The following is a 25,601-nucleotide window of genomic DNA, read 5'->3' on the forward strand; positions in this document are numbered from 1 at the left end:
GGGAGTAAGCTGTTCCACTGGTTGATTGTCCTCACTGTCAGGAAGTTTCTCCTTAATTCCAGGTTTTAGGAGAAACCTTTCTATTCTACCACCTCTTACAATACTAGACAACACAGTATCAACAGTAGAAACCTTCAAGTTTCTAGATTCTATAACATCCCAAGATTTAAAATGGACACCTAACATCAAGAATATTCTTCCTGCGCCAGAAAACTCAGACTGCCCAAGGAGCTGCTGATAAAGTCCTACAAAGGAATTATTGAGTGTGTCATTTGCACCTCTATAACTGTCTGGTTTGGAACTGCAACCAAACAAGACAGACAGAGATTTCAATGAATAGTTAGAACTGCAGAAAAAACAATTGCTACCAGCTTGCCTTCCACTGAGGACCTGTAGACTGCACGAGCAATGAATAGTTAGAACTGCAGAAAAAACAATTGCTACCAGCTTGCCTTCCACTGAGGACCTGTATACTGCACGAGCAAGAAAAAGAGTTGTGAAAATATCTACAGACCCCTCATATCCTGTACATAAACTATTTCAACTTCTTCCCTCAAGAAGACACTATAGGCTGGGATTACACACCAGAACAACTAGACATAAGGACAGTTTTTTTCCCCATGCTGTAACTCTGCTAACAATTAATTCCTACAAACTACTTAATAAAGTTGCATTACTATGATACTCCTCATCGTTCCTATTACCTATCATCTTATGTCTATAACTTTGCTGCTTGTATCTTATAATTTATATTGTTTTTAATATCCTAGTATGATTTATGTTGTTTACTTAATTAGTATTCTATGACTATCACTAAATGTTGCATCTTATGATTTATGATGCATGTATTTTCATGTTGTTTATGATCATGATTATCGTTATTACTTGTATGTACACTGAGAGCTTATGCACCAGAGACAAATTCCTTGTGTCCAACCATACTTGGCCAGTAAAGAATTCTATTCTATTCAAAGTGCTGAATGAGACTCAATGATAGGTCCATGAAATTAAGGTTATTGCAACATCTCACAGTCATGTGATTGTAACTCATGTTACATTTACAACATTCACATAATCCCATTGTCATGTGATCATCATTTGTGACCTTCACAGCCAGATTCCAACAAGCAAAATCAATGGGAGGAACTACCAGGAAGTGGCAAGTTATGGTCACATAACATCTTGTTTAACAATTCACAATGATTTGCTTAGTGACCACAGCAGGAAATTACAAACTGTTGGTCACATAATCATGTGCTGCTTTATGATAATGTTACTTAGGAACAGAGTTCTCAGTACCTACTGTGATTGATAAGTGAGGACTACCTATAGTTATGAGCAGGTGATAAGACCATAATCATATAGAAATTTACCTAGAAGAATAAGTTTTGCTAAAAACATATAGAGCTTTTCTGAAAGTTTGACAGGTTTGGCAAATTGCTCAGTTAATATTCTCCTCCTTTTCCTAATTCTGAGTTCTCTTCATACACTAGTTCTTAACTTACAAAGGTCATTTAACAACATTTAGTCACAATGGCTTTGAAACAGGTGCTTTATGGCCTGTAAAGCACTTCTAGCCACCAGCCCATCTGCTCTTTTCTGCACTCTTTCTAGCGTTTCAGCAACTTTTTGGTATTGTGGCAACCAGAACTGCAGTATTCCAAATGCAATATAAATACTATCACTTCTTGTGACCTTGATATTATCCCTCTGTTGATGCAGCATTGGCCTTTTTGGCAACTGCAACACCCTGCTGGCTCATACTTAAATGATGGTTCACTAAGAAACCTTGATTCCTTTCACAGATACTATTGTTGGGTATTTCAACAATTTCAACCCATTTCAAAGGGTATTTTACTTCCTTCTAGGAAGTGGTACCAGGTTAGTAATGCCCATGCAATGCCCATGCAGCAAATGCTTTCTTCTCCCATACAGCCCAACGCCGTTCAGTGTCAGTGAGTTTTCTTGTGATATATGTGAATGATTGCAGCTCCCCCTTGTTACTTTTCTGATGATGAACTATTTGACATGGTAGTTCAAAACCTGGTACCTTTTTTTGTGGGGTCATCATTAGAGAAACATACAGATAAGTAAGTCAAACAGTTTTTATTTTACACAGTTGCAGATATTATTTGTGCTAATATTTTCTATGGCTTATATATGCTTACTAATATTGTGGGGATATATTTACATATGTTGGAAAGACATAACAGGAACTATAAAAAAGCACGATACAATTCTTTTTCAGATTATATTACAATTAATCCTGTATCTCATGGAAAAATAAAAAATATAGGTTGTCAAAGACATAGTTGTCTGATCGCTAAGAGGTGACACCAATTGGATGGCACATAGTCAAAAAACACAGTGAGTGGGTACAGCAGTATTCCTCAAATATCAAAAAGGATATCTCATCAGGAAGGGCAAAACTAGTTTTCGTTTGACCAAGAATCCAGAATAAGGGCCTTAAGTTGGAGATGGCAGATCTGGCTGTACTTTAAACATGAAATTCTAAGCAGTAAGAGAAGTTCCACACACAAAAAATAGTTCCTAAAAAAAGCAAAGGTCTCCCTTTTACTGAATGTAAATTTGTTGGAAGCTGAAAATATCCATTGAGATCAATTGACTAGATTAGGTTATTAGTTCAAAATACTTCCTACCCACCAGTTAAACATGTTATTACATATAAAACAGCTTTTCTTTCTATCAACAGGATTGGAATGAATGACAAATGATGCTTAGAATCTGTATTGGGAGTCAAAGAGCAAGCAGTACCAATCACCAGTTGTGATACCCAGAGAAACATTAGTAAAACAAGAGATCAAACCCTGTATTGAATCCTCTTCCTTTCCCCACATTGTAAAAACATTTTAACAATTCACCCCAATCCACTTGGTGAATCAAAATATACAGAATTGTGCAATTCAAATAACAAATTATACGAGCGTGAAAAGCAAGATTCAAGCTGGGTTCTCATACCAGAAATTAGCCAAGCATTTTTTAATATGTAATGTAATTTTAGTATGTAATGCAAATACGACCAAATCAGTTTGATTCATTGGTGATTGAATATGTATTTGATTAATTACCTAAATGTACATAGCAGTCTGGTCCTTGTTAACAAACAGTATAGAAAGTAAAAAATTTTTAACGGGAGCCAAATGCTCTCGTGTGAAATCTAAATCACTTCTCTTCTTCTGTTCTGCTGTCCATGTGTTGGGATTGCAATTCCCAGATTAACATGTCAATTTAGAAATTTGGGGAGTTTCAGTTCAAAACATCCGAAGGCACCAAGTTGGTGAAGACAAGGAGCGAGAAAAGTAATTGGTGCTTACTGATCGCTTCGCCGCTGTTTCTGGTGAATCCATTGTTTTGTTTTGTTTCTTTCGACATAAAACATAGTATTAAACACTTTGTTTTTCAAATACATGTGTGATGTCATTGTAGTTACGTTCTGACTTATATTTTATACTTAATTTTTATTATTTTCACAACGCTAACGCCTAAAAGAAAATTCGAAAAACATATCTTTAGAGATTCTAAACCTTCGGGAATCTGGAGCTAGAAAAGCGGAAAAGAGGAACTACATTACCCAGCATGCTAAATGGCTCTACTTCCGGCATTCTCACGTGACTATTGCACGTATCGTTATGGCGGAAACTGCGGAAAAGGTAAAACTTATACACGCAGCAAGCTAGTTATTATGAACTGTCTGGAGAATCCTGAAGAGTGTCGAAAAATAATTATAAAACGGAAACTTTGGAGAACGGGGGGCTTTTGTAAGTCCCTGAGGTTGGTAAAATAAAGTAGGTGAGCAAACGATAAAGAAATGAGAAGAGGAAACTGCTATTACTATATACATCAGGAAGAATCTAATGATGGGGAAAAGATAAAAGCAGGGAACTTGAAGATAAAATATTCTTTTATAGATGATGGAGAAGGATTGCTACAAGAGTTTAAAGGAAGTATTATGTGAAAATCGTGCGCGTTTTCATTTCGATTGCAGGAAACTGCAGTAATACAATAATAAATTAACTTATTCTAGCACAGTGATTCCTTGTTATAGATATAGCTATAAATGTATTAAGGTTTTTTAGCGGTCTGCTTTTATGAACTTTAATTGCAACGGTCTTAAATTATGGATTGTGCAGTCTTCAAATTCAATCTCCAAAGGCTTTTGAAAGGAATTTTAATATAGTGCCTGTCTGCAGCACCTTAAGGCAGGTGCATGTACTTCTAGGAAAATATGCAGTTGCTTTATGACGTTTAGGTTGGTTTGTGTTCACATCTTCATGTGCTTAAAGCAACTTTTGGAATATTGCATAACCCTACTAAACAGTAAATGTCCAGGCTTACTCTTTGCATTAAATCAAATCTTGTTTAATCATTTGTTGAATTAAATCATACATAACAGATCAAGACAACAAGACAACCTATAAACTATAATTTACAAACTACAGTGGCTAGTTTTGCACATCATAATTAATTATGTTCAATAAGAAGTGGTCTAATTTTAATCAAATGTTCATAGAGTTACAATGGATCAATAAAGTTTATAAGTTGAAAGTTAACTTGCTCTCTTTTACTTTGCCATAAACAGATTTTTTTAGATCTACATTAAGTGAAAACAAATGTATGTCTATATCTGGATGGTTGTAAACTTTTGAATGCCAGAATAGAAATAAGATTGTTCCCATTTATTAAATCTCAGTGTATATTTTGTTTATGTAAATAACTAGCACTTGATTCTGTGATAACAATGAACCCACATTGGAAATTGTGAATACTTTGGTTCACTTTTTCAGAATACTTTGATTCCGCAAAGAATACTACAGTTTGGTATAACATGTAATAAACCTTTTAAAATGATTATTGATACTCTTCTCCAGAGAATTCAGTATTAATTAGATTTAGATTATATTCTTGTCTTTATTTTGGCTGTGATCCTCTGATCTTTTTTTTAATGTCAGCTTTTCAGAATCCTAACAAGATATTTAAAATAGGATTTTTCAAAACTGGAAGTTGAATATAAAATAAGGGTAGAATGATAGGTCTCACAGTTGGCTGGCGCTTGCTGTCTGCCATATTTCATTTGAGCATCAAAACAAGGCAATGGAAGGAAAAGAAGTTTCCCTTTGCAGGATTTGAAATCAGGAAAAAAGACCTGGACAATTATCTGTTGTGCAGATATTCTTTTTTGTTGTTAAAATGTGGGAATTAAAATATATAAATTCAGAAGACTGGGGAAACTACAACATCAGTATCATGCACAAATACACGAAGTCATGATTTCATGAAAACATGATGGCAGATTAGAAGGTCTTTCAAGAAAATACAGTGAATTTTCATTGTTTAACCATTGCTTCATGTCATACAGACATCAAGAGTCTAATAGAATAAAAGGGAGTCCAACAGAATAAAAGGGAGTAGCATAGCTAAGGAAAAGGGGAAAAAAATGGCGGACTGCATTGTTTGGCAACCCCCGTGAAATGGTCGTTCGACCCCAAATGGGGTCCCGACCCACAGGTTGAGAACCACTGGTCTAGAAGAACTTAGGGAAGGTGTCTTGGTGTCTTATTCATTTCATCAAGTCATAACAAATCCATTAATCAATGATCAATTTGTTTCTATCCTATAACCAGACCTGAATCCAGAGAGTGTGTTTAAGAGTTAGATACCAGAGATGATTTGAAGTAAAATCATTTAAATTACATGAGAATTGGCAAACCTTCTAAGACAGTGGTTCTCAACCTGTGGGTTGGGACCCCATTTGGGGTCGAATGACCATTTCACGGGGGTCGCCAAACAATGCAGTCCGCCATTTTTTCCCCCTTTTCCTCAGCTGTGCTAATCCCTTTTATTCTAATGCAGGGGTTCTCAACCTTGGCAACTTTAAGACTTGTGGAGTTGAAGTCCACAAGTCTTAAAGTTGCCAAGGTTGAGAACCCCTGTTCTAATGGCTTTTGAAAGCCAATAGAATAGACTGTCTTGAATAGAGTCTAATTCTATTGGCTTTCAAAAGCCAATAGGAATTGTCCAGGCTGTCTCTGCCCTGCTGAGCCCGCCAAAAGTCCCATTCTGCAAACGGTGCTGCACCAGTTGAGTAGTCCTCGACTTACGACCGGTTGGGGGTCGCAGCATTAAAAAGGTTGAGAACCACTGTTCTAAGACTTTGCAGGGACCATGATCTAATACTATACTTGGACCTAAATAAGTCATTGAACTCTGCTTTTGGATATTTAGCTTTCAAGATGGATTACAAGTTCAGTTCAATGTCCTCCCCTCCCCCTGTCCCCTCCTCCACCCCGTAAGTAATTTAAGAGAATCCAGTAGTGGCAGTAATCTATGTAAATGTTTGCTAAAATGAGGCAGGACACCAAGTTACTTGGGTCAAGAAATAACATGTGATCAAAGAGGACGATATAAAAGAAAGAATTTTAAGTGAAATTTATTCAGTGTTAAAAGAAAGGGGTAATGATGTTCTGCTACGAGTTATTCAGATTAACTATAACTTTTATACTAATTTAACAAAATGCACAATGGGAGTTTTCTTTTTGGAGTGTATAGTGTGGCAAACGGAGGCCCGATTATGGAAACCTGTTTGGACAAGAAAGAAACCCAGAATAAGATATAAACATTAAAGCTGATTATAGTAATGTGGTAAAGGCCTTATAGCGATCTGGATTGATTTGGAATTGGACTTTGTTAAAAGGCTTTATATGTTTTTAATATTAGAGATGGTATAAGGAGAAAAGAATTGAAATATGGGAAATGATGGAATTAATTATTGGAGATTTGGAGGAACAGTGAAAAACAATAGAAGATTGGTGAGAAAGAGAAGAATTTATTTTTGGAGTTAATAATATTTAGATAAAAAAAAATACTTGAGGCACCTGAATAGTAAATGAACATATTAGTTTAAGATTAAATATTTGCAAAATTAAGAAAGCATGATACAGGATCTTTGGGATGGATAATGAGTTTGTAAACTTTTATTGATTAATGAAATTTAGATAGAGTGATATATTCAATGAAAATTTGTTTTAGAAAGGTTTTAATGAGCCTATAACAATATAAATAGATAGAGAATGTTAGTTTATCTTTAATTATATATCTTGGATAAAATGTTATATTAGTGAATGAATTGGTTTTAGAAAGATATTGATTTGATTATAATGTTTTTAAATAAATGGAGTTCATTAAGCTTAAGTTTAAATGTGTGAAGAAATATAGGTTTTTATAGATTAATTTTTTATTGATTAATGCAGTTGATGGTTAGACATAGTAATGAATGAATTTATTTGAAACTGTATTAATTTGATTATAATATTCTATATAGATAGAGAGGGAATTTTTTAAGAAATAATGGATATATATTTACTATATTATTGTTTGTTTTTAAAAAATGGATCACCATGTTCCCACATGGGTTCTTAAGCTGTGTTGGTGTAAAATGGAAAACTAATAAAAATTGTTTTGGAAAAAAAAGAAAAGAAATAACATTCATATTAGATATCTAGATTTCATTCCCCCACCCATCCTATGCAAAGTTAGTGTATAAATCATGATATTTATAAAGAATCCATGAAACATCTTTTAGTATATACTGTAATTGTGTGATTCCTTCACCATCTTGACCTAATAAGTCTGAACTTTAAATTTCATAATGATAGAGCATTCTCATTTTTAAAAAATTGACTGCCTCATGAGTTTCAGACATAAGTTAACTGTTCCAAATTCACTTTGTGGCATAAATATAGTCTTACGATATAGCAATTATAGACTCTGCTGCAACTATTCATCTTGTTGTCAAAATGTTACTTCATAAAGTTTGTAATGCTTTCTCTTCTTATGAAGTCTTTATTTCTATTGTGTGCTGCTGTTAAAATGCTTAAATTCAGTGTCAGCATATTAGATGTAACCTTTTATTGCTATTGATAACTGTAAATAAGTTAAGTAAATCTTCATTTTGCTGACCTCTTGAAGGAAGTATGGTATCAGCAGATTTTGTTACTGGACAGGTGAGAGATTATCAAGAGTAGACTCAATTTTGTGTGTGTGTGATTGCCACAGTAAGATACATTACTTTCTGAGAGAGAGATACTTTAAAAGCAAACCTTTTGTTGATGGTTTGAGCAATATAAGACCCAAGAATAATGTTGGTTTTCATCTTACTTCCTTTCTGAGTTCCTTTTGAGGTTAACTTTAGATTCCTTAAGCTTTGAAATAAAACCTGTAGAATCTACATTCTATTGTAAAGAAAAAAGATTTCTCTACATAAACCATAAAAGCAAAACATTGTTAAAGATTTTTATAATGAATGGGAGAAATAGAGCCAATTTTATAATGGATGGGATAATTTTTTGTTTAAAATTTGGTTGTAACAAATATGCTAATAATTTTTTGAGATATAGTTAAAAATGTATTCCTATATCTCCACTAGATTCTTTGATATTTGTTTTTAGCATGAATATCTACATTGTGATTCTACATAGAACACTTTATGGGAAGAAGACTGGAGTATGAGTCGAGGAGGGGTTACTTATTATATTACTCTGAATACTGAGTATTCAGAATATTTGTTCCTATTGACGAGCATAAAATATTCAAAAGCTGCCAAATGATATAGAAAACATCATTTTACTCCTTAGGAAGTCTGCCCAATTTTTCTGGGACTGCAAATGTATGCTTGACATTTGTGCTAATTGATTGTTTGGGGGACATTTGTAAAGATGCTATGAATAAAAGAGATGATGTGAATAAAAAACATTTTGATGGAAAAATAATCTTCTCAGTTTGACTTTTATTAATGAAGTTATACTTTTATATGTGAATCAATGGGATATAATTAAATATTTCAAGAGCTTGGTGTCAATATGTCATACAGCACAGGTGTCAAACTCGCCACGTCAAGTGACATGTTGTGACGTATCATGACTCTTTTTGCATTGCCAGCAATGGGATAGGTGCGGCTTCAGTATGATGAAACCGGCCCACGGGCCGGCAGTTTGACACCCCTGTCATACAGTATCAATTTTTGTAGTGATTAGTGACTATCTGAGGATTAAAAGTCAGAGGAGCAAGAATTTCTTTTGCAAAACTTGGATAATTGCTCAAAACTGCTGTGGTAGGGATACTTTTGTGTATCTGAAAACAGCAGAATGATTGTATACTATCTGAATTAGGCAAATAAGCAGCAATGTTGTAATTCTCTGGTGCTGCTTTATATATTCTAGGTAACATAATTATATACACTGTTTTTGACTAGAATATAATTACAATTTTGCAGATCTAAGATGGGTATTTATGATTTATTTTAAACAACTTTCTTTCCCACTCCTGCTCCTCAAAGAAAAGACATATTTTGAGACAAAAGTCTGATATTTATTGAGGAATGAATTTCATTAAACACAGTAAAGTTTAGGGTTGTATTGTTAATTTATCAACTTTTTCCACATTATAATTTTTTCCTCCTTTTATATGGTTTTCAGGAGCCTGTGACTGATGAAGAAATGACAGATGAGTCTGAGGTAAGATTATTTTGAAGGGCCTTTATTTTTGCACATTGCAAAAATACTTTTGCATACTGCAGTTTCATTAAATGTCACTCTTTGTTAATAAGCAAGTATACATGCCTTTATTTTTCCTCATTTCTGATTTCTCTGCTTCATTGTAGATATGGAAGCTTTTTATTTACAGAGGATTGATTATTATTTTATGACAAGGGATTTCCTAAGCTTCAGTTAAAAGTGGGATCTGTGCTCTACTGAACATGCAACACAAGTGATAATATGGATGTTTTTCTGCTAAAAGAATATATTTTAACTAATCATGTGAGGAATTGAAACCTATATGCTATTGTTTTTGTTTGCATATATAAAATGAGATTGACACAAAGAAGAATAGGTATTTATTATGATAGTATAATTTATTTCATTCATTTTGTGAAATTGGGCCTTTGAACAATGTTTTCCACAATGCAGTTTGTCTTATTAATTTTTTTAAAAAATATATTTAAATGGAATGAAAATTGTTTCTGAAATGACTTTGGGATCTTTATAAGGAGCTAAGTTATAAAATTGCAATTCACTGTCACATGGTACTAGTAAACATTGGTGAAACTTGAGTTATATGAGTATGTGTCTTATAGTGTTATATAAGAAGCCAATGATAGTGGATCAACTCTAGTCTGATTTTCAATTTCCTTTTTGTAGGCAAGTTTATTAAAAAGAAGGTAGTCTTGCCTTTGACAAAAGGCAAGGTTTCAGGCCATCTTTGATCAATTTAGGGCAGGATGATATATCTGTCCTAGCCTTTCTTGATCTAACAGCTTTCAGTACCATTAATCATTGTATCCTTCTGATTGTCTAAAGACTTTGGGAATGGAGAGCTCCTCCAGATAGAACTGGTGAATAATTTATGAATTCTCCTAGGAACAGACTTTTTGCGTGAGGAGCAAGTAGTAGCTGTATCTAGGATGGCTTTTGTACAAATCCATATTATATGTCAATTGTGCCCTTTCTGGAACAAAGTCATCTAGTATGTCCAGGACCCATGTCTCTTCTGTGATGGTCCATGTCTATAAAATATCCTATCTCCTGAGTTTCAGGCTGAACCCTGTTGGCCTTCCATAAGGTTTTGAAGACCTTGTTCTGAAGCACTGAAATCAGGATGTTCATAATTCTTACTATTGGTATTTGTTCTCTGTTTTGAGTCAGTTTTGTGAGGAACCTCAGTTGTTATTCCTAAAAAGATTAGAAAGGTGCTCAACAACTGCAACTGAGATAGCACTCAGGTTATTTGGAAATTTCATTGTCAAGTGATGCAGCCATAAAGCATGTCACATGAGCATATTGATTTATCATGCCAATCCCAGTATTCCCCATTACTATCATTAGTTTAGGATTGTGGATTATTAAGTGAGGACCTCATATGACCATGATTTGTAGCTTCATACCAGATATTTTTTATATTATTAATCTTACTAATGAACTGCCTCCCCAAGAGACATTGAACATGACTGTGATTGTCTATAATATCAAGAATCCAAAGAACTGGGCAGCCTAAAATATGGATTTTGAAAAGTTTTGTGTTGTATCACAGATAATCCTATGTATATTTGAAATGCAAAATAAAAAACAACAATCCGACAAAAAACAATGCTTTGTTTTTGCTTGATATAACACTATACAATTCTTCTCTTTGAACTTAATAAAAGACTGTGCCAATAGTTTAAGTACAAAATTGCTTTGATAATGAATTATTTATTCTTGTAATTCAGTTTGTAACATAGTAAAATGTTTATTTTTTTAAAAAAAGTTTGAAAATACATTAGAAATGTATAGTGCATTTGCTATCTATTAAAACTGCCGTATATTTAGTTAAAAACTTTTAGCAGAGAAAGTGTGTATCTCTTTGTATGTTTATATTTATATTTTTATATATGAGTCTGGGAATATGTGTGTATTTTTGTATGGGTATAAATTTTTGTGTGTGTGCGCACACTGAATTTTCCTGTATGGAGTAAATGTCACTCTGTTTAAATTTTAAGCTTTGATGCAAGTCATGACTTGTACTATTCAACTAGGTTGTCATAGAAACGTAGCTAACTGTCATCTTAACTTAGGCTACTGATGGTTTTATTTGTAGATTTGTAGGATTATTAAAATTTAAAAAAAAATTGACTTTTTATTTACACTGCCTTGTGTTTACTTTTGGAAGTTCAGGCTACATAAAAGCTTGTAAGAAATAAAAACATTAAACTCAGATTCATCAAATGCTGTTTATGCTTTATCATATTTTATTGGGAGGTGAGATACATTTTGTGACAACAGAATAATATTATATTTTAAATATAATTTTTTATTTTGTTTATTTATATGAGGAAAAGCCTCAAATTCACTCTTAGCTTGACCTTCATTTAACATAAGAAATACCTGTAAAAAAAATCATAAAATGGGTATATTAGCATGCCTAATATTGAAAGTTTCTCATTTTAGTCATATTGTCTCGAAGAATGGCAGAATGCCTCAATAAACTGAGCTTTTGAAAATATATGTTGTTTGAACACTGTATGTGTGTAGAAGCAAAATTACTTAATTTTCATTCATAAATAAAATAGGCAAAACTTCCAGTAACTTTATCTAATGGTCCATGGATCAATGCTTTTATGCATTGAAAGACTGCAATTAATTTTTCACTTTGGTTGCACATTTGATGCCCAACTTCCCATTGAATCTTATTATAAAGATGTGATGCCTAGAATTCAATTCCAACTTATATATTTCCCTCCAAAGTGCACTGATAATATGTGCATTGCAAGAGTAATTCACAATAAAGATGTACAAAAATACAATTATGCTTTAATGGCTACCCACCCACAAGCTGTAGACTGTGTTAAGTTTGTGAATGTAATTGTTTTCCATCTGTCAAAAACGAAGGAGCACAGGTAATTTGTCTGATGTATGCTTTTTGCTCTAATTTGACATTGAGTCTTTCTGACTGGTAACAACTTTCAGTGTTAGATTTACTGACTAAAATTGCTTCTTGCTGGACACTTTGACACATTGTTTTAGACTGTTGTTGATTGCTGATGTTTCTATATTAATCTCATTTCTTTAAAAAAATTACCATAAAGCTCTTTTAACTCAAAAATCTTATGGTGTAAAAAAAAAATGAAGATTTTTTTTTTTACCATAGCTTCAGTATCTCAGTATTTGAGGATATTAATCTATTGAAACATACTGGTTTCTTACTGTATTGTAACTGTCTCCTGTCCTAAATGAATGTATATCAATAAAGAAATAATATAACATTTGATGTAAAATAACAATAAAAATAATACCCCATATAATCCCAAAGAGTCCATATTAACTTCCAACATTCCTTATAAAATGATGCCCAACCCTTTTATATTACAGAAGATTGCACTATGCAAGCACACAATAATTATTTAGATTAATTTTATTATATATTGCTACTTCCAGCTATATGAGCCTGGAAAGCATGACAATTTTAATTACTTGAAAATGTGTTACCTACATTCTTCTGTGTTCTGAAATACAGGTTCGGAGAGATTTGCCCATTATAGTTATTATATTCTCAACCTACCTTTCTTTTAGGAACCTGGGATACCACAAGGTTCCCCTCCCCATGTATATGTAAAAGTAGCTTTATGAGTCGGAGAGATTATAGAGATTATAGCTTTCCAAAAGTTACCCAGCAAGAATCATGGCTAAATGATGATTTGAACATTGATCTTTTTTTTCTAATTCTAACTTTGCATATATTGGCTCCCAATTTCTTTTAATATATGCTTTTATAACAGTTTGGTTTTCTAATTTAAGTATAGTTTTTTCTAGTTTTAAATAAGATGCTTCTTTTTCTCTGCTAATAAACTGAGAATATTTATGCCAATAGAATACCAATATGAAAAGCTGCTGGTATTTTTTAAAAAAATGTTATCTGGCTTGTTGGGAGACAGGGTAAAAGTTGAATTAAATAACATTGCAAATCAGAAGATAATTCATTTGATTACTGTATCAATAAAAGCATAGAATTTGTCAATTTTAAGATGTGCCATAAAAGGCATCAATTTAAATCAATTAAAATCTTGAACTGGAGAGTAGGTGATTAATTGCAGATGTGCTTCTGCTCTGTATCATGAAGTTGTCTCATGTTTAACTCTTTATTCAAAGAGGTAATTATGAGTTTAAACATGGACTTTGAACACATACATACATACATATGCAATAGTGGCAAATATCTATAGCTCGGATTTAGGATGAGGGCAAAGTTTCGTTCTTTGAGCTTGTGGGTTGGTTTCCAAATGTTTCGTTACCAGGCTATATAACAGTGATGGCGAACCTTTTAGAGACCGAGTGCCCAAACCACAACCCAAAACCCACTTATTTATCGCAAAGTGCCAACACGGCAATTTAATCTGAATACTGAAGTTTTAGTTTAGAAAAAACAACTTACACATTAACATCTTTTGTCTTAAAAGTAAAACACAATGACAAAGCTTTCAATGATATAAACAACTTTTTACTGAAATATATATATACATTGCTTACTGGTGTACACCGCTTAGAGAGTGCTTGCACTTAAAGCGGTATATAAGTCTCATAAATAAATAAATAAATAAATAAATAAATAAATAAATAAATAAAAGTTTCCCTTTGGCAGGCTTTTGAACAATTAATGTGATTTTTGCTGTTGTATGCATGCTGATAATTTGTCTAACCTTGACTTATACTTTGTAAGTTTGAGAGCAACACATGCAGCACTCAGGTCATCTGTCAATCTGTTTCTGGTGTCAGGCTTGTTTTGGCTAGGAAGGGGCTTGAGAAATGGCTTTTTGCTGCAAAAACTTAGCCAAAAAGTGAGGCGCACATGTCCACAGAGAGGGCTCCAAGTGCCCCCTCTGGCATGCATGCCATAGGTTAGCCACCACTGCTATATAATATCTTCAGAGGAGTTTAGGGGATGTCAATGTTCTTCTGTTTATAAGGGCCTTATAAACTTATTCTGTTTGTAAGCCCTTATAAACAGAACACTGATACGGAGAATGAGCATTCACCTTCACATACATATACATATACATACACACACACATACATACACACGTGTGTGTGTGTGTGTGTGTGTGTGTGTGTGTGTGTGTGTTTGAATATGAATGAATCTTCAGGATCCAATCTGGGTCAGTCACTGGGATAAGAGGATTTGTCTTCTGAACTTTCAGATTCGTGCTGGAGTCCATCTTCACGGAATTTCTCTCTAGCAAAGTGTGCTGTTCTCTGTGTGGTATTTATTTATAGTGCCTGATGCCTGTGGGTTTTTAGAAGTTGATTGGAGTGTGTTGATGGCTGGCTTTTAAGTCCTTAGTTGTTGTTTGCTTGTGCTGCCCAGCCCTTGCCTTCTAAGTATTTGATTGGCTGGTGGTAAATCAGCCATTCCTGTTGATAGATGAGGGGCCTGTTTCCCAGGGCTTCAATCACTTCCCTGGTTGAGGAAGACAAAACCTCAGTTCCCGGTGACTGATCCCAAATTATCCTGGGATACATGAATGAATCTGTCTGAAATAGTTTATAGAAAATTTGAAAAGTTCTTCATTTTTTAAAAAATAACATTTTCACAGTTTAGCATTAAAAGTGTCTCTTCTTTGAATATCCATTCTTCCACAATCTTTCTTTCAAGAAATAACTAAGTAACATTTATAATACAGTGGTTTTGATGTAATTTATTCTGGTATTTATGGGTGATATAGTGAAGTAGAGGTAGTTGGCTTTTTGTTTCATACATTGCTGGTAAGAAAGATGAACAAAAGAGTCTTCAACCTCATACTCCATGGCCCTGATATGATTAAAACTACTAGTATTCCCAAAGAAGATCAGAGAACAGAGAACTTTCAGTGGTGATTGCTCTTTAGTATTCTGTGACTAGTATCAGTACATAAGGATTATGAGGAAATGATTCCTTCAAAACCTGGTTGTCCCATCAGGACTGAAGGTCCCAAGGAATAAGAGATTTTTTTAGATGGTGTTCTCGTTCTCTCTCTCTCTCTCTTTCTCTCTCTCTCTTTCTCTCTCTATCTCTATCTCAGTTTGGGGTTTGTATATATATATTTAGTTTAAATCGTCTTCATTTTAGTGCTGATTTTTTAATTTTTAAAATGTCTGTTTTTATATATTTATAATATATTTTAATATTATTGTTATACATAGGTGTGTATGTATGTTTATATGTATTTGTGTGTGTCTTTATGTATCTATATATACACACAAACACACACACACACATATGGGTGGCTATATATATATATATTATTAATAAAATAAAGTAAAAAATAAATTCTTAAGCTGTTTCTTAATACAGGAAGATGTCAGCGAAGAAGAACCCAAACTGAAGTATGAAAGGCTTTCTAATGGAGTTGGAGAAATTATTCAAAAGGATATAGCCAGTTGTATGACAATCCATGAGAAAGTAAGTTATTAATTTTAAAAAACATGCATGACTGTATTATTTCTTCCTTATACTTTTATTTGTTATGTTCAGCAAACCAATAGGAATTTGGGAGCATGTAATTAATACCAGTAATTCCAAAAGAAGAACGAAATCTGCAAGCTTTTTTTCTGGGGTTCTGACAGGAAATGGCAAGGTGAGTATGAGGGTATTATTCTTTGCTCAGAAACAATTTGTTCTGGGAAAGTAGTTTTTTTAAATATCTAAATAGTCTTTTGGCATTATTCATGGCCACAATGTTGAAGAAATAGAACACAAGTATAGGGTTGGGATTTAAATTTTACTGAGGAATTTCCCATATCAATTTACTAACCAATAATTTTGCTGATATTCTTATCAGATAGTTTAGATTTGTATTGGATCCTAAATGCAGTGAGTTTTTTGCATTAATCTTTAGATTTAAAAATAGAACATGCAAAAATAGAACAAACTATTTTTAAGTTTTCTCTTACTCACTTTAAACTGAAGTTTTATGAATGTTACATAATGTTATATAATTATGTTGTAATTAAAACTACTCATGTACTTTTGAAAATATAATTCATAGATGGCAGTAGTGAGGATTTCTTCTGTTTTGACTCTTCACAGAATGAAAAGTTACCTTGGAAGTAATTTTTACTTGTAGATCTCTCATACAATTTATGTGAAAGTTTCTAAATCAAATAATAATCAGCCAAAGTGTTACATATTTCTATTTTATCAAAGTGCTACATATTTGTATATTTTCAATTTTTTAAAATATTCACACTGTCAAGGTATAGTTATAGGCCAGGGGTAGGCAACCTTGGCTCTTTTATGACTCGTGGACTTCAACTCCCAGAATTCCTGAGCCAGCATGGCTCAGCTTGGAAACTCTCCCTTTCCCCTCAGCATGGCTGGCTCAGGAATTCTGGGAGTTGAAGTCCATGAGTCATAAAAGAGCCAAGGTTGCCTACCCCTGTTATAGGCTTTCAAAAGAATTATCTCAGAAGCTTTAAAAATTTGGACTGTCCAAGCTTTGTGCCACTCTAGGAGCCCATTTAACGGTCTCCTTGTATTCATAGTACCATGCTGCTGTTTTTCTTTTTCTTTTTGTTTTAATTCAAATTGTAAAATCAGTGTTGTGAGAAAAATAGCATATACATTTTTTAATAAAAAAGACAAGCAAAAACCTTAAATAAAATCATATACAAACTATATGCCATGAAAGCCCTCCCTCTGCCTTCATTAACCAATTTCTTGGAATTTTTGTCTATTTGAAATTAGCTTTAATTTTATAATCTTTTAATTTCAATATTTTTTAATCCTCAAGTAACTTCTAACATTTCAATTCTAATTTTATGTACAGTTTAATATGTTTATATTATACTGTACACCACCCAGAGTTCCTTCTTGAAGGAGATGGGCAGTCTAGAAATACAATATATATTATTATTCAATAATATTGAATAATTAATCTATTGTTGTTGTTGTTGTTGTTATTGATCATCGCACAGTCAGCCAGATGTTCAGACTGGATTTGGCATTTTTGTCTACCTATCGGGTCCTTGGTAAAGACCTGGGATAGGCAGATCTGGATGTTTGATGGTATTACAGATATCGTCGCAGGATGAAAGCAGTTCCTAGTAAGGCCGCCTTTGCAATTGACTAATGGTGAATTTGTCAATGCCAATGGTGTTCAAGTGGTGCTCCAGTTGTTTTGGGATTTCACCCAAGGCGCCTATTACTATTGGTACTACCCATGCTTGCCTTTGCCACAGTCTTTCTATTTCTATTTGTAGGTCTTTGTATTTTGTTATCTTTTCCAGTTCTTTCTCATCTATTCTGCTATCTCCAGGTACTGGAGACTTTTTTGTCTTTCTTATCTACAATTCTTAAATCCTGAGTGTTATGTTGCAGGTGCTTGTCTGTTTGAATTCTGAAGTCCCAGAGCAGTTTATCATTTTCAATGGCTTTCTCTAATTTATGATCCCACCAGTTCTTGCTTACAGGCAAATGATATTTCTTGCAGATCTTCCAATGTACCATTGTTGCTACTTTGTCATGCCGCTGCTTGTAGTCAGTCTGTGTGATCTTCTTGCAGCAGCTTACCAGATGGTCCACTGTTTCTTCATCTTCTTTGCATAGGCGGCACTTACTGTCTGTTGCTGTCTTCTCAATTTTGACTTTGTATGCATTTCTCCTAAAGGTTTGATCTTGTGCAGCCAGAATTAGTCCCTTGGTCTCTTTCTTCAACTTTCCTGCTCTTAGCCATTGCCAGTCTTGTTATTATCTGCTTTTTCAGCTATTTTTTTAAATGTACTGGCCATATAGTGCTTTGTCTTCCAATGCCTGTATTCTGTTCTTCATTTGGTCTTTCTTGTAGGCCAGTTTGGTCTCTCCAGTAGTCAGTAAGCCTTCCTGATATACTAATTTCAGTGCATCTTCATCATTGTCCTTCAGATATTCTTCCAAAGTCATTTTTTCTTCTTCAACCATCTGATGTACATCCAGCATTCCACGTCCACCTATTTGCCTTGGTAGATAGATTCTGTAAATGTCACTGCATAGATGAAGGGCGTGATTCATTTTCATTATTTTTCTGGTCTTCCTATCCATTGCTTTTAGTTCTGCTTGTGTCCATTCCACTATTCCAGCTATGTATCTAATGACTGGAATTGCCCAGGTGTTGATTGCCTTCACGGTATTTCCTCATTTTAAGGTCTTCACTTTCTTGATGTATTCACCTCTAATCTTTTTTTTTTTTACTTCAGTTTGCTTGATTTTATCAGCTTGAAGGATACCCAAGTATTTGTAGTAATCTTCCTCATCCTGACTCTTTATGTTATTTTCGTGGGGCATCTTGATTCCTTCAGTTTTCACTATTTTTCCTTGTTTGACAGTAAGTGTGGCACATTTGTCCAAACCAAACTCCATTGCAATATCTTGGCTATATATACAGACAGTGTTCAGCAGCGATTTTGTTTCAGATGATGTTTTTCCATACAGCTTCAGATCATCCATGTAAAGGAGGTGGGATAGTCTGGCCGATGTTTTTGATGTTTGATAGCCATGTCCTGAGATATTCAGTATTGTTGACAGAGGAAACAGTGAAATAACAAATAGTAGTGGTGATAATGAATCTCCTTGAAATATTCCTCTCTTGATATTAACCTCTCCCAGTCTTTCACCATTGACCTGCAACTGTGTCTTTCCTTGTGCCATCGATCTTTGCACAAATGTTCTGATGTTTCTACTGACTCCTGTTATTTCTAGGCACTTGATTATCCAGTCATGTGGCAGAGAGTCAAATGCCTTTTTGTAGTCAATCCATGCCACATTCAGGCTGGTCTTCCTTTTCTTCCAGTTTTCCAAGATCATTTTGTCTATTACAGTGATTCTCAACCTTTTTAATGCCGCGACCCCCAACCGGTCGTAAGTCGAGGATTACTCAACTGGTGAAGCACCATTTGCAGAATGGGACTTTTGGCGGGCTCAGCAGGGCAGAGACAGCCTGGACAATTCTTATTGGCTTTTGAAAGCCAATAGAATTAGACTCTATTCAAGAGAGTCTATCCTATTGGCTTTCAAAAGCCAATAGAATAAAAGGGAGTAGCACAGCTAAGGAAAAGGGGGAAAAAATGGTGGACTGCGTTGTTTGGCGACCCCCGTGAAATGGTCATTCGACCCCAAATGAGGTCCCGACCTACAGGTCTATTAGGAGTTGATCTTTTGTTTCTCCAGCATGATAGATGGAGAATCCACGAATGGGTTAACTCTGTCTTCCTTCCCAATTAGACTAAGTCTGTCAAACTTGCCACTTCTCTCCTGGGCCAGGGGACTTTTTCTTGACTTCAGTGTGCTTGATGTTGTCAGCTTGAAGGATACCCAAGTATTTGTAGTAATCTTCCTCATCCAGTCTCTTAATTTTATTTTCGTGGAGCATCTTGATTCCTTCAGTTTTCACTACTTTTCCTTGTTTGATAGTAAGTGTGGCACATTTGTCCAAGCCAAACTCCATAATAATATCTTGGCTATATATACGGACAGTGTTGAGCAGCGATTCTATTTCAGATGATGTTTTTCCATACAGCTTCAGATCATCCATGTAAAGGAGATGGGATAGTCTGGTAGATGTTTTTTGATGTTTGATAGCCATGTCCTGAGTTATTCAGTATTGTTGACAGAGGAAACAGTGCAATAACAAATAGTAATGGTGACAATGAATAACTGGTGCATTCGTTTTAGATATCCTCTTCTTGTTGGACTTGATCCTGTAGTAACAGATCATTATTTCTTTGTTTTCCATCACTGTGTATCTGCGACGGGTAAACACCTTTTCTTCTAGCAGTTCTGCAGCTGCTGGCCCTGGTTGCTCAGCCAACAGTCCTGAGTCCTGTAACCCATTTTTCACCAGATATCCAGGAACTCCAATATCTAGCGCGGACCTTGTTAACCCGGGCGACGTCCGAGCCAGTATGGCATTCTGAAATTTACGTCTCACCATATTTTTTATGGGAGAGACACTCTTTGTCTGACTCCTCTGATGAGACCTGTCCAGTATGGTTGAACCTCTGGCATAGCTCTCATCTTCCTCAGAGTATACAAACCCTACAACCATGTCAAGGTAGTGCCTCACTGGGGGATTATTATGGATCATCGCACAGTCAGCCAGATGTTCAGACTGGATTTGGCATTTTGTCTACCTATCGAGTCCTTACCCAGGACCTGGGATAGGCAGATGTGGATGTTTGATGGTATTACAGGTATCGTCGCAGGATGGAAGCAGTTCCTAGTAAGGCCGCCTTTTGCAATTGACTAATAGTGAATTTGTCAATGCCAATGGTGTTCAAGTGGTGCTCCAGTTGTTTTGGGATTGCACCCAAGGAGCCTATTACTATTGGTACTACCCTTGCTTGCTTTTGCCACAGTCTTTCTATTTCTATTTGTAGGTCTTTGTATTTTGTTATCTTCTCCAGTTCTTTCTCTTCTATTCTGCTATCTCCAGGCACTGCCACGTCCACTATCCAGACTTTTTTGTCTTTCTTATCGACAATTGTTAAGTCTGGGGTGTTATGTTGCAGGTGCTTGTCTGTTTGAATTCTGAAGTCCCAGAGCAGTTTAATTTTATCATTTTCTATGACTTTCTCTATTTTATGATCCCACCAGTTTTTGCTTACAGGCAAATGATATTTTTTGCAGATCTTCCAATGCACCATTGTTGCTACTTTGTCATGCCGCTGCTTGTAATCAGTCTGTGCAATCTTCTTGCAACAGCTTACCAAGTGGTCCACTGTTTCTTCAGCTTCTTTGCATAGGCGGCACTTACTGTCTGTTGCTGTCTTCTCAATTTTGACTTTGTATGCATTTGTCCTTAAGGCTTGGTCTTGTGCAGCCAGAATTAGTCCCTCGGTCTCTTTCTTCAATTTTCCTGCTCTTAGCCATTGCCAGGTTTTATTATTATCTGCTTTCCCAGCTATTTGTTTCATGTATTGGCCATGTAGTGCTTTGTCTTCCCATGCCTCTATTCTGTTCTTCATTTGGTCTTTCTTGTAGGCCAGTTTGGTCTCTCCAGTAGTTAGTAAGCCTTCCTGATATACTAATTTCAGTGCATCTTCATCATTGTTCTTCAGATATTCTTCCAAAGCCATTTTTTCTTCTTCAACCATCTGATGTACTTGTAGCATTCCACGCCCACCTATTTGCCTTGGTAGATAAAGTCTATCAATGTCACTGCGTGGATGAAGGGCATGATTCATTGTCATTATTTTTCTGGTCTGCCTATCCATTCCTTTTAGTTCTGCTTGAGTCCAGTCCACTATTCCAGCTGTGTACCTAATGACTGGGATTGCCCAGGTGTTGATTGCCTTTATGGTATTTCCTCCATTGAGTTTGGACGTTAAGATCTTCTTCACTCTCTTGATGTATTCACCTCTAATCTTTTTCTTGACTTCAGTGTGCTTGATGTTGTCAGCTTGAAGGATACCCAAGTATTTGTAGTACTCTTCCTCATCCAGACTCTTAATGTTATTTTCGTGGGGCATCTTGATTCCTTCAGTTTTCACTATTTTTCCTTGTTTGATAGTAAGTGTGGCACATTTGTCCAAGCCAAACTCCATTACAATATCTTGGCTATATATACGGACAGTGTTGAGCAGCGATTCTATTTCAGATGATGTTTTTCCATACAGCTTCACATCATCCATGTAAAGGAGGTGGGATGGTCTGGCAAATGTTTTTGATGTTTGATAGCCATGTCCTGAGTTATTCAGTATTGTTGACAGAGGAAACAGTGCAATAACAAATAGCAATGCTGATAATGAATCTCCTTGAAATATTCCTCTCTTGATATTAACCTCTCCCAGCTTCTCACCATTGATCTGCAACTGTGTCTTCCATTGTGCCATCGATCCTTGCACAAATTTTCTGATGTTTCTACTGACTCCTGTTATTTCTAGGCACTTTATTATCCAATCATGTGGCAGAGAGTCAAATGCCTTTTTGTAGTCAATCCATGCCACATTCAGGTTGGTCTTCCTTCTCTTGCAGTTTTCCAAGATCATTTTGTCTATTAGGAGTTGATCTTTTGTTCCTCTGCTATTGGGGCGGTTTCCTTTCTGCTCAGGTGGAAAGAGATTGTTTTCAACTAGATGGTGTTGCACTGCATCAGCTACTACACCAGTTAGTAATTTGAAAGTTGTTGGTAAGCAGGTAATTGGCCTGTAGTTACCTGGTGTTGCCCCTTTTGCTGGATTTTTCATTATTAGGTAGGTTTTCCCAGTTGTTAGCCACTTTTCAATTTCTCCTCCTTGTAGTATATTGTTCAACTGCTTGGCAATGATTGTTATTATGGATCATTGCAGTTAGCCAGATGTTCAGACTGGATTTGGCATTTTGTCTACCTGTCGAGTCCTTACCAAGGACCTGGGATAGGCAGATGTGGATGTTTGATGGTATTACAGATATCGTCGCAGGATGGAAGCAATTCCTAGTAAGGCTGCCTTTTGCACTTGTGATTATTATGATTATTATGATTATTATTATTACATATTATTTAAATATCCATGGATGCTTATCAAGTATATATTTTTTACCATACTTCAACAAAGGTAATGCTCTTTATATAAACATAGCATGCACATGCTGATTATGATGGGAGAGGTTCAGACTTATTGGACTTATTAATCATCACCAGTTCTGCAAAGGTTTTTTGGGCTTTGATGGTTTGACAGCTTGCAAGGATGGTGTTTACTTTTTTAAAAAGCAAATGTCTTAGACCGCAGTATAAACTGTTTCTATATTTGAAAATCTCCTAATTATAGTGTCACAAGGAACAATATAATAACAAGGTTGTTTCTAGCACTTTTGGTTTTCTTATAAACTGAACTATTTATGAGAAGGATCATAATGTTAGAAGTTGATACAAAGCATCTTTTAGGAATTGGTCTAGCACAATGCTGAAGCTAAAAATTGAAAATGGAATGGGTATCCTTGCTACGTCTTGCTCTATGAGTAAATAAAAAGAAATAAAACTGTAGCATCTACAATAGATGTATTTTCTGATTAGAACAGTTTACTTTGTTCAGACTACAAAATCTGGTTTATATTTTCCCTCCGGAAGTATTTTTTTCTTTCAATGATAAAACATATTTTCACTGGACCTGCTATCTGCATTGGATGACTAATCGTCCTGGCACCCAGTGCATTCTAGCAGGCCTGTGCAGTGGAATAGTCATACCTAGTTATGTCTGCACACCTGATGTTTTATTAACTAGTATTGATTTTTTAACCCTGGGGACTTTTTTCTTTCTGTAAAAAGGCAACCTTGCAGGAGTGAAAGGCATTGCAGGGGATGAATTTCTAATGAACCCTCTCCTTGCCTCTCTTTCTGCCTTTTTTGACTTCTCTTTAATGTGGCTTCATATTTTAAGTGCCTGAACTGAAATTTCATTTTAAGCAATTCCATTTTGATAAATCCTTTTAAACCTTGACTTTCTGTAAGGTTATTAAAAAAAAGATTGTGCTGCTTGACTGACATGCTTAGTAGCGCCTGTAAATTTGAGCATTTCATTATAGGCTGCAATGAAGCGTGTTCACATGCAATGAAATACAGAAAATTTAGCAGTCTGACCACTTGAGTAAAGCCAAAGGAAGGAAAGGCACTCTGTTTTATACCAAGCAATAACAAACTTTTTGATATCATATTTTAAATCTGTTTTTTTATCTATGTGATGGCATAAAACCTAAGTCCCTTCTGCATTATTTTGAGTTCTCTGTGTGCTCATGCAGCACATATCTTTCAATCAGATTGATCTTTCCCCTAGGCTGGCTCCTAACTATCTGCATCTAAACGTTGTGTCTGTAAAACCAAAGTGGACTTTGTAATTTGCAATGCAAAACTTTTCTTGTATTGACCGGTGACTGGGTTTGCTAAAACAGAGATCTGCCATTTTCAAAAAGTGGGGGTTTTCTAGACTTGTAGAAATAATGTAGGTGCTTGTTTGGACTAGTAAAAATTAACTTGGTTTTACTATATAAATGGAGTCATGTAGTTTTATAACACATACAAACATTGTTTGGAAAAAAGCCAAAATCTCATCTTATCTGCAAGCAGAGATATCACAAAATTTCAAATGTTTTTGCTATTGTGCTATTATGTTTATCTTTATTATTATTCCGCTGTTGCCACCTCTCCTACTTCCTTAAAAAACAAATTGTAGGGGAATACATTCTAGTGTTATCACGACTATTATGGTGCCCTACTATCAGTCCATCTGGTGCTTTGAATATTGCTCTGAAGGTTAAAGGTTAAAGATCAAAAATGATAAGGGCCAGAAGGAGAATTGGCTTTTCTATTGCTGAAATAGCAGTATTTCATTTTTATCTAGTTTTTAACGTGTCAAGAATGCAGTAAATGAGAGTTTTACATTTTTACAATTTCATTCTCAACTATTTGCTTTATATTAACTCCTTTTTAGATGTCATTTGTATTTTGCTATTATAGTCTTTGGATAAATTTTAGGAATGTTACTATATGATTCATGATTCATGTTTGAGGTACTTTGCTGTACAATAATATTTAGAACAAACAAATGGTATGTTGTATACTCTCCCAATCATAATTTCTCTGGATAATGTCTTTCTCCCATTTTTTTTCTATTTAGTTTTTGGCACTTGGAACACATTATGGCAAAGTTTATTTGTTAGATGTCCAGGGAAACATCACACAAAAGTTTGACATTGTAAGTACAAATTATATTACCATAAGACCATTGCAACCTAAAATACTGTATTTAAAATCAATATAACATTTATACTTGATTTATTCTTTTGTAGGCACTTCATATAGCAGTTTTTGTTGCCATCCCATTGTCAATAGAACATTATGATGAACATAAGAATGAATGATTGAAGAGTTGATAGATTGAAATGCAGCTAGAGGTCCCCAACCTTTTGGGTACCAGGGACCGATTCCATAGAGAGAAGTTTTTCTGCAGACCGGAGGGGGCATAGTTTCATGTACTGCTTGTATTCCGCAGATGGGACTTTGCTTGTTTGCACGGCCCGGTTTCTGGCATGCTGCGGCTCGGTGCCAGAACGGGTTGGGGACTCCTGCTCTA

At 35.0% G+C, this 25,601-nt stretch overlaps 1 protein-coding gene across 3 annotated transcripts in view; it reads left to right on the forward strand.

Moving 5' to 3' along the window:
- The first annotated feature begins 3,614 nt into the window (after positions 1-3,614).
- The window catches only part of VPS41 (VPS41 subunit of HOPS complex), a 169,907-nt gene continuing 147,920 nt past the window's right edge, over positions 3,615-25,601 (forward strand). Inside the window, exons 1-4 of one of the 3 annotated variants that reach the window (XM_039336737.1) lie at positions 3,615-3,671; positions 9,492-9,530; positions 15,877-15,984; positions 25,146-25,223. In XM_039336737.1, coding sequence (XP_039192671.1) covers positions 3,651-3,671; positions 9,492-9,530; positions 15,877-15,984; positions 25,146-25,223 — 246 coding nt within the window. In that variant the 5' untranslated portion in view covers positions 3,615-3,650. The other 2 variants (XM_039336738.1, XM_039336740.1) reach the window with 2 other exon arrangements.

This window comes from Crotalus tigris, unplaced genomic scaffold (genome assembly GCF_016545835.1).
Source record: "Crotalus tigris isolate CLP2741 ecotype Arizona unplaced genomic scaffold, ASM1654583v1 scf7180000017666.379230911805:20528666, whole genome shotgun sequence".
Classification (NCBI taxonomy): Eukaryota; Metazoa; Chordata; class Lepidosauria; order Squamata; family Viperidae; genus Crotalus; species Crotalus tigris.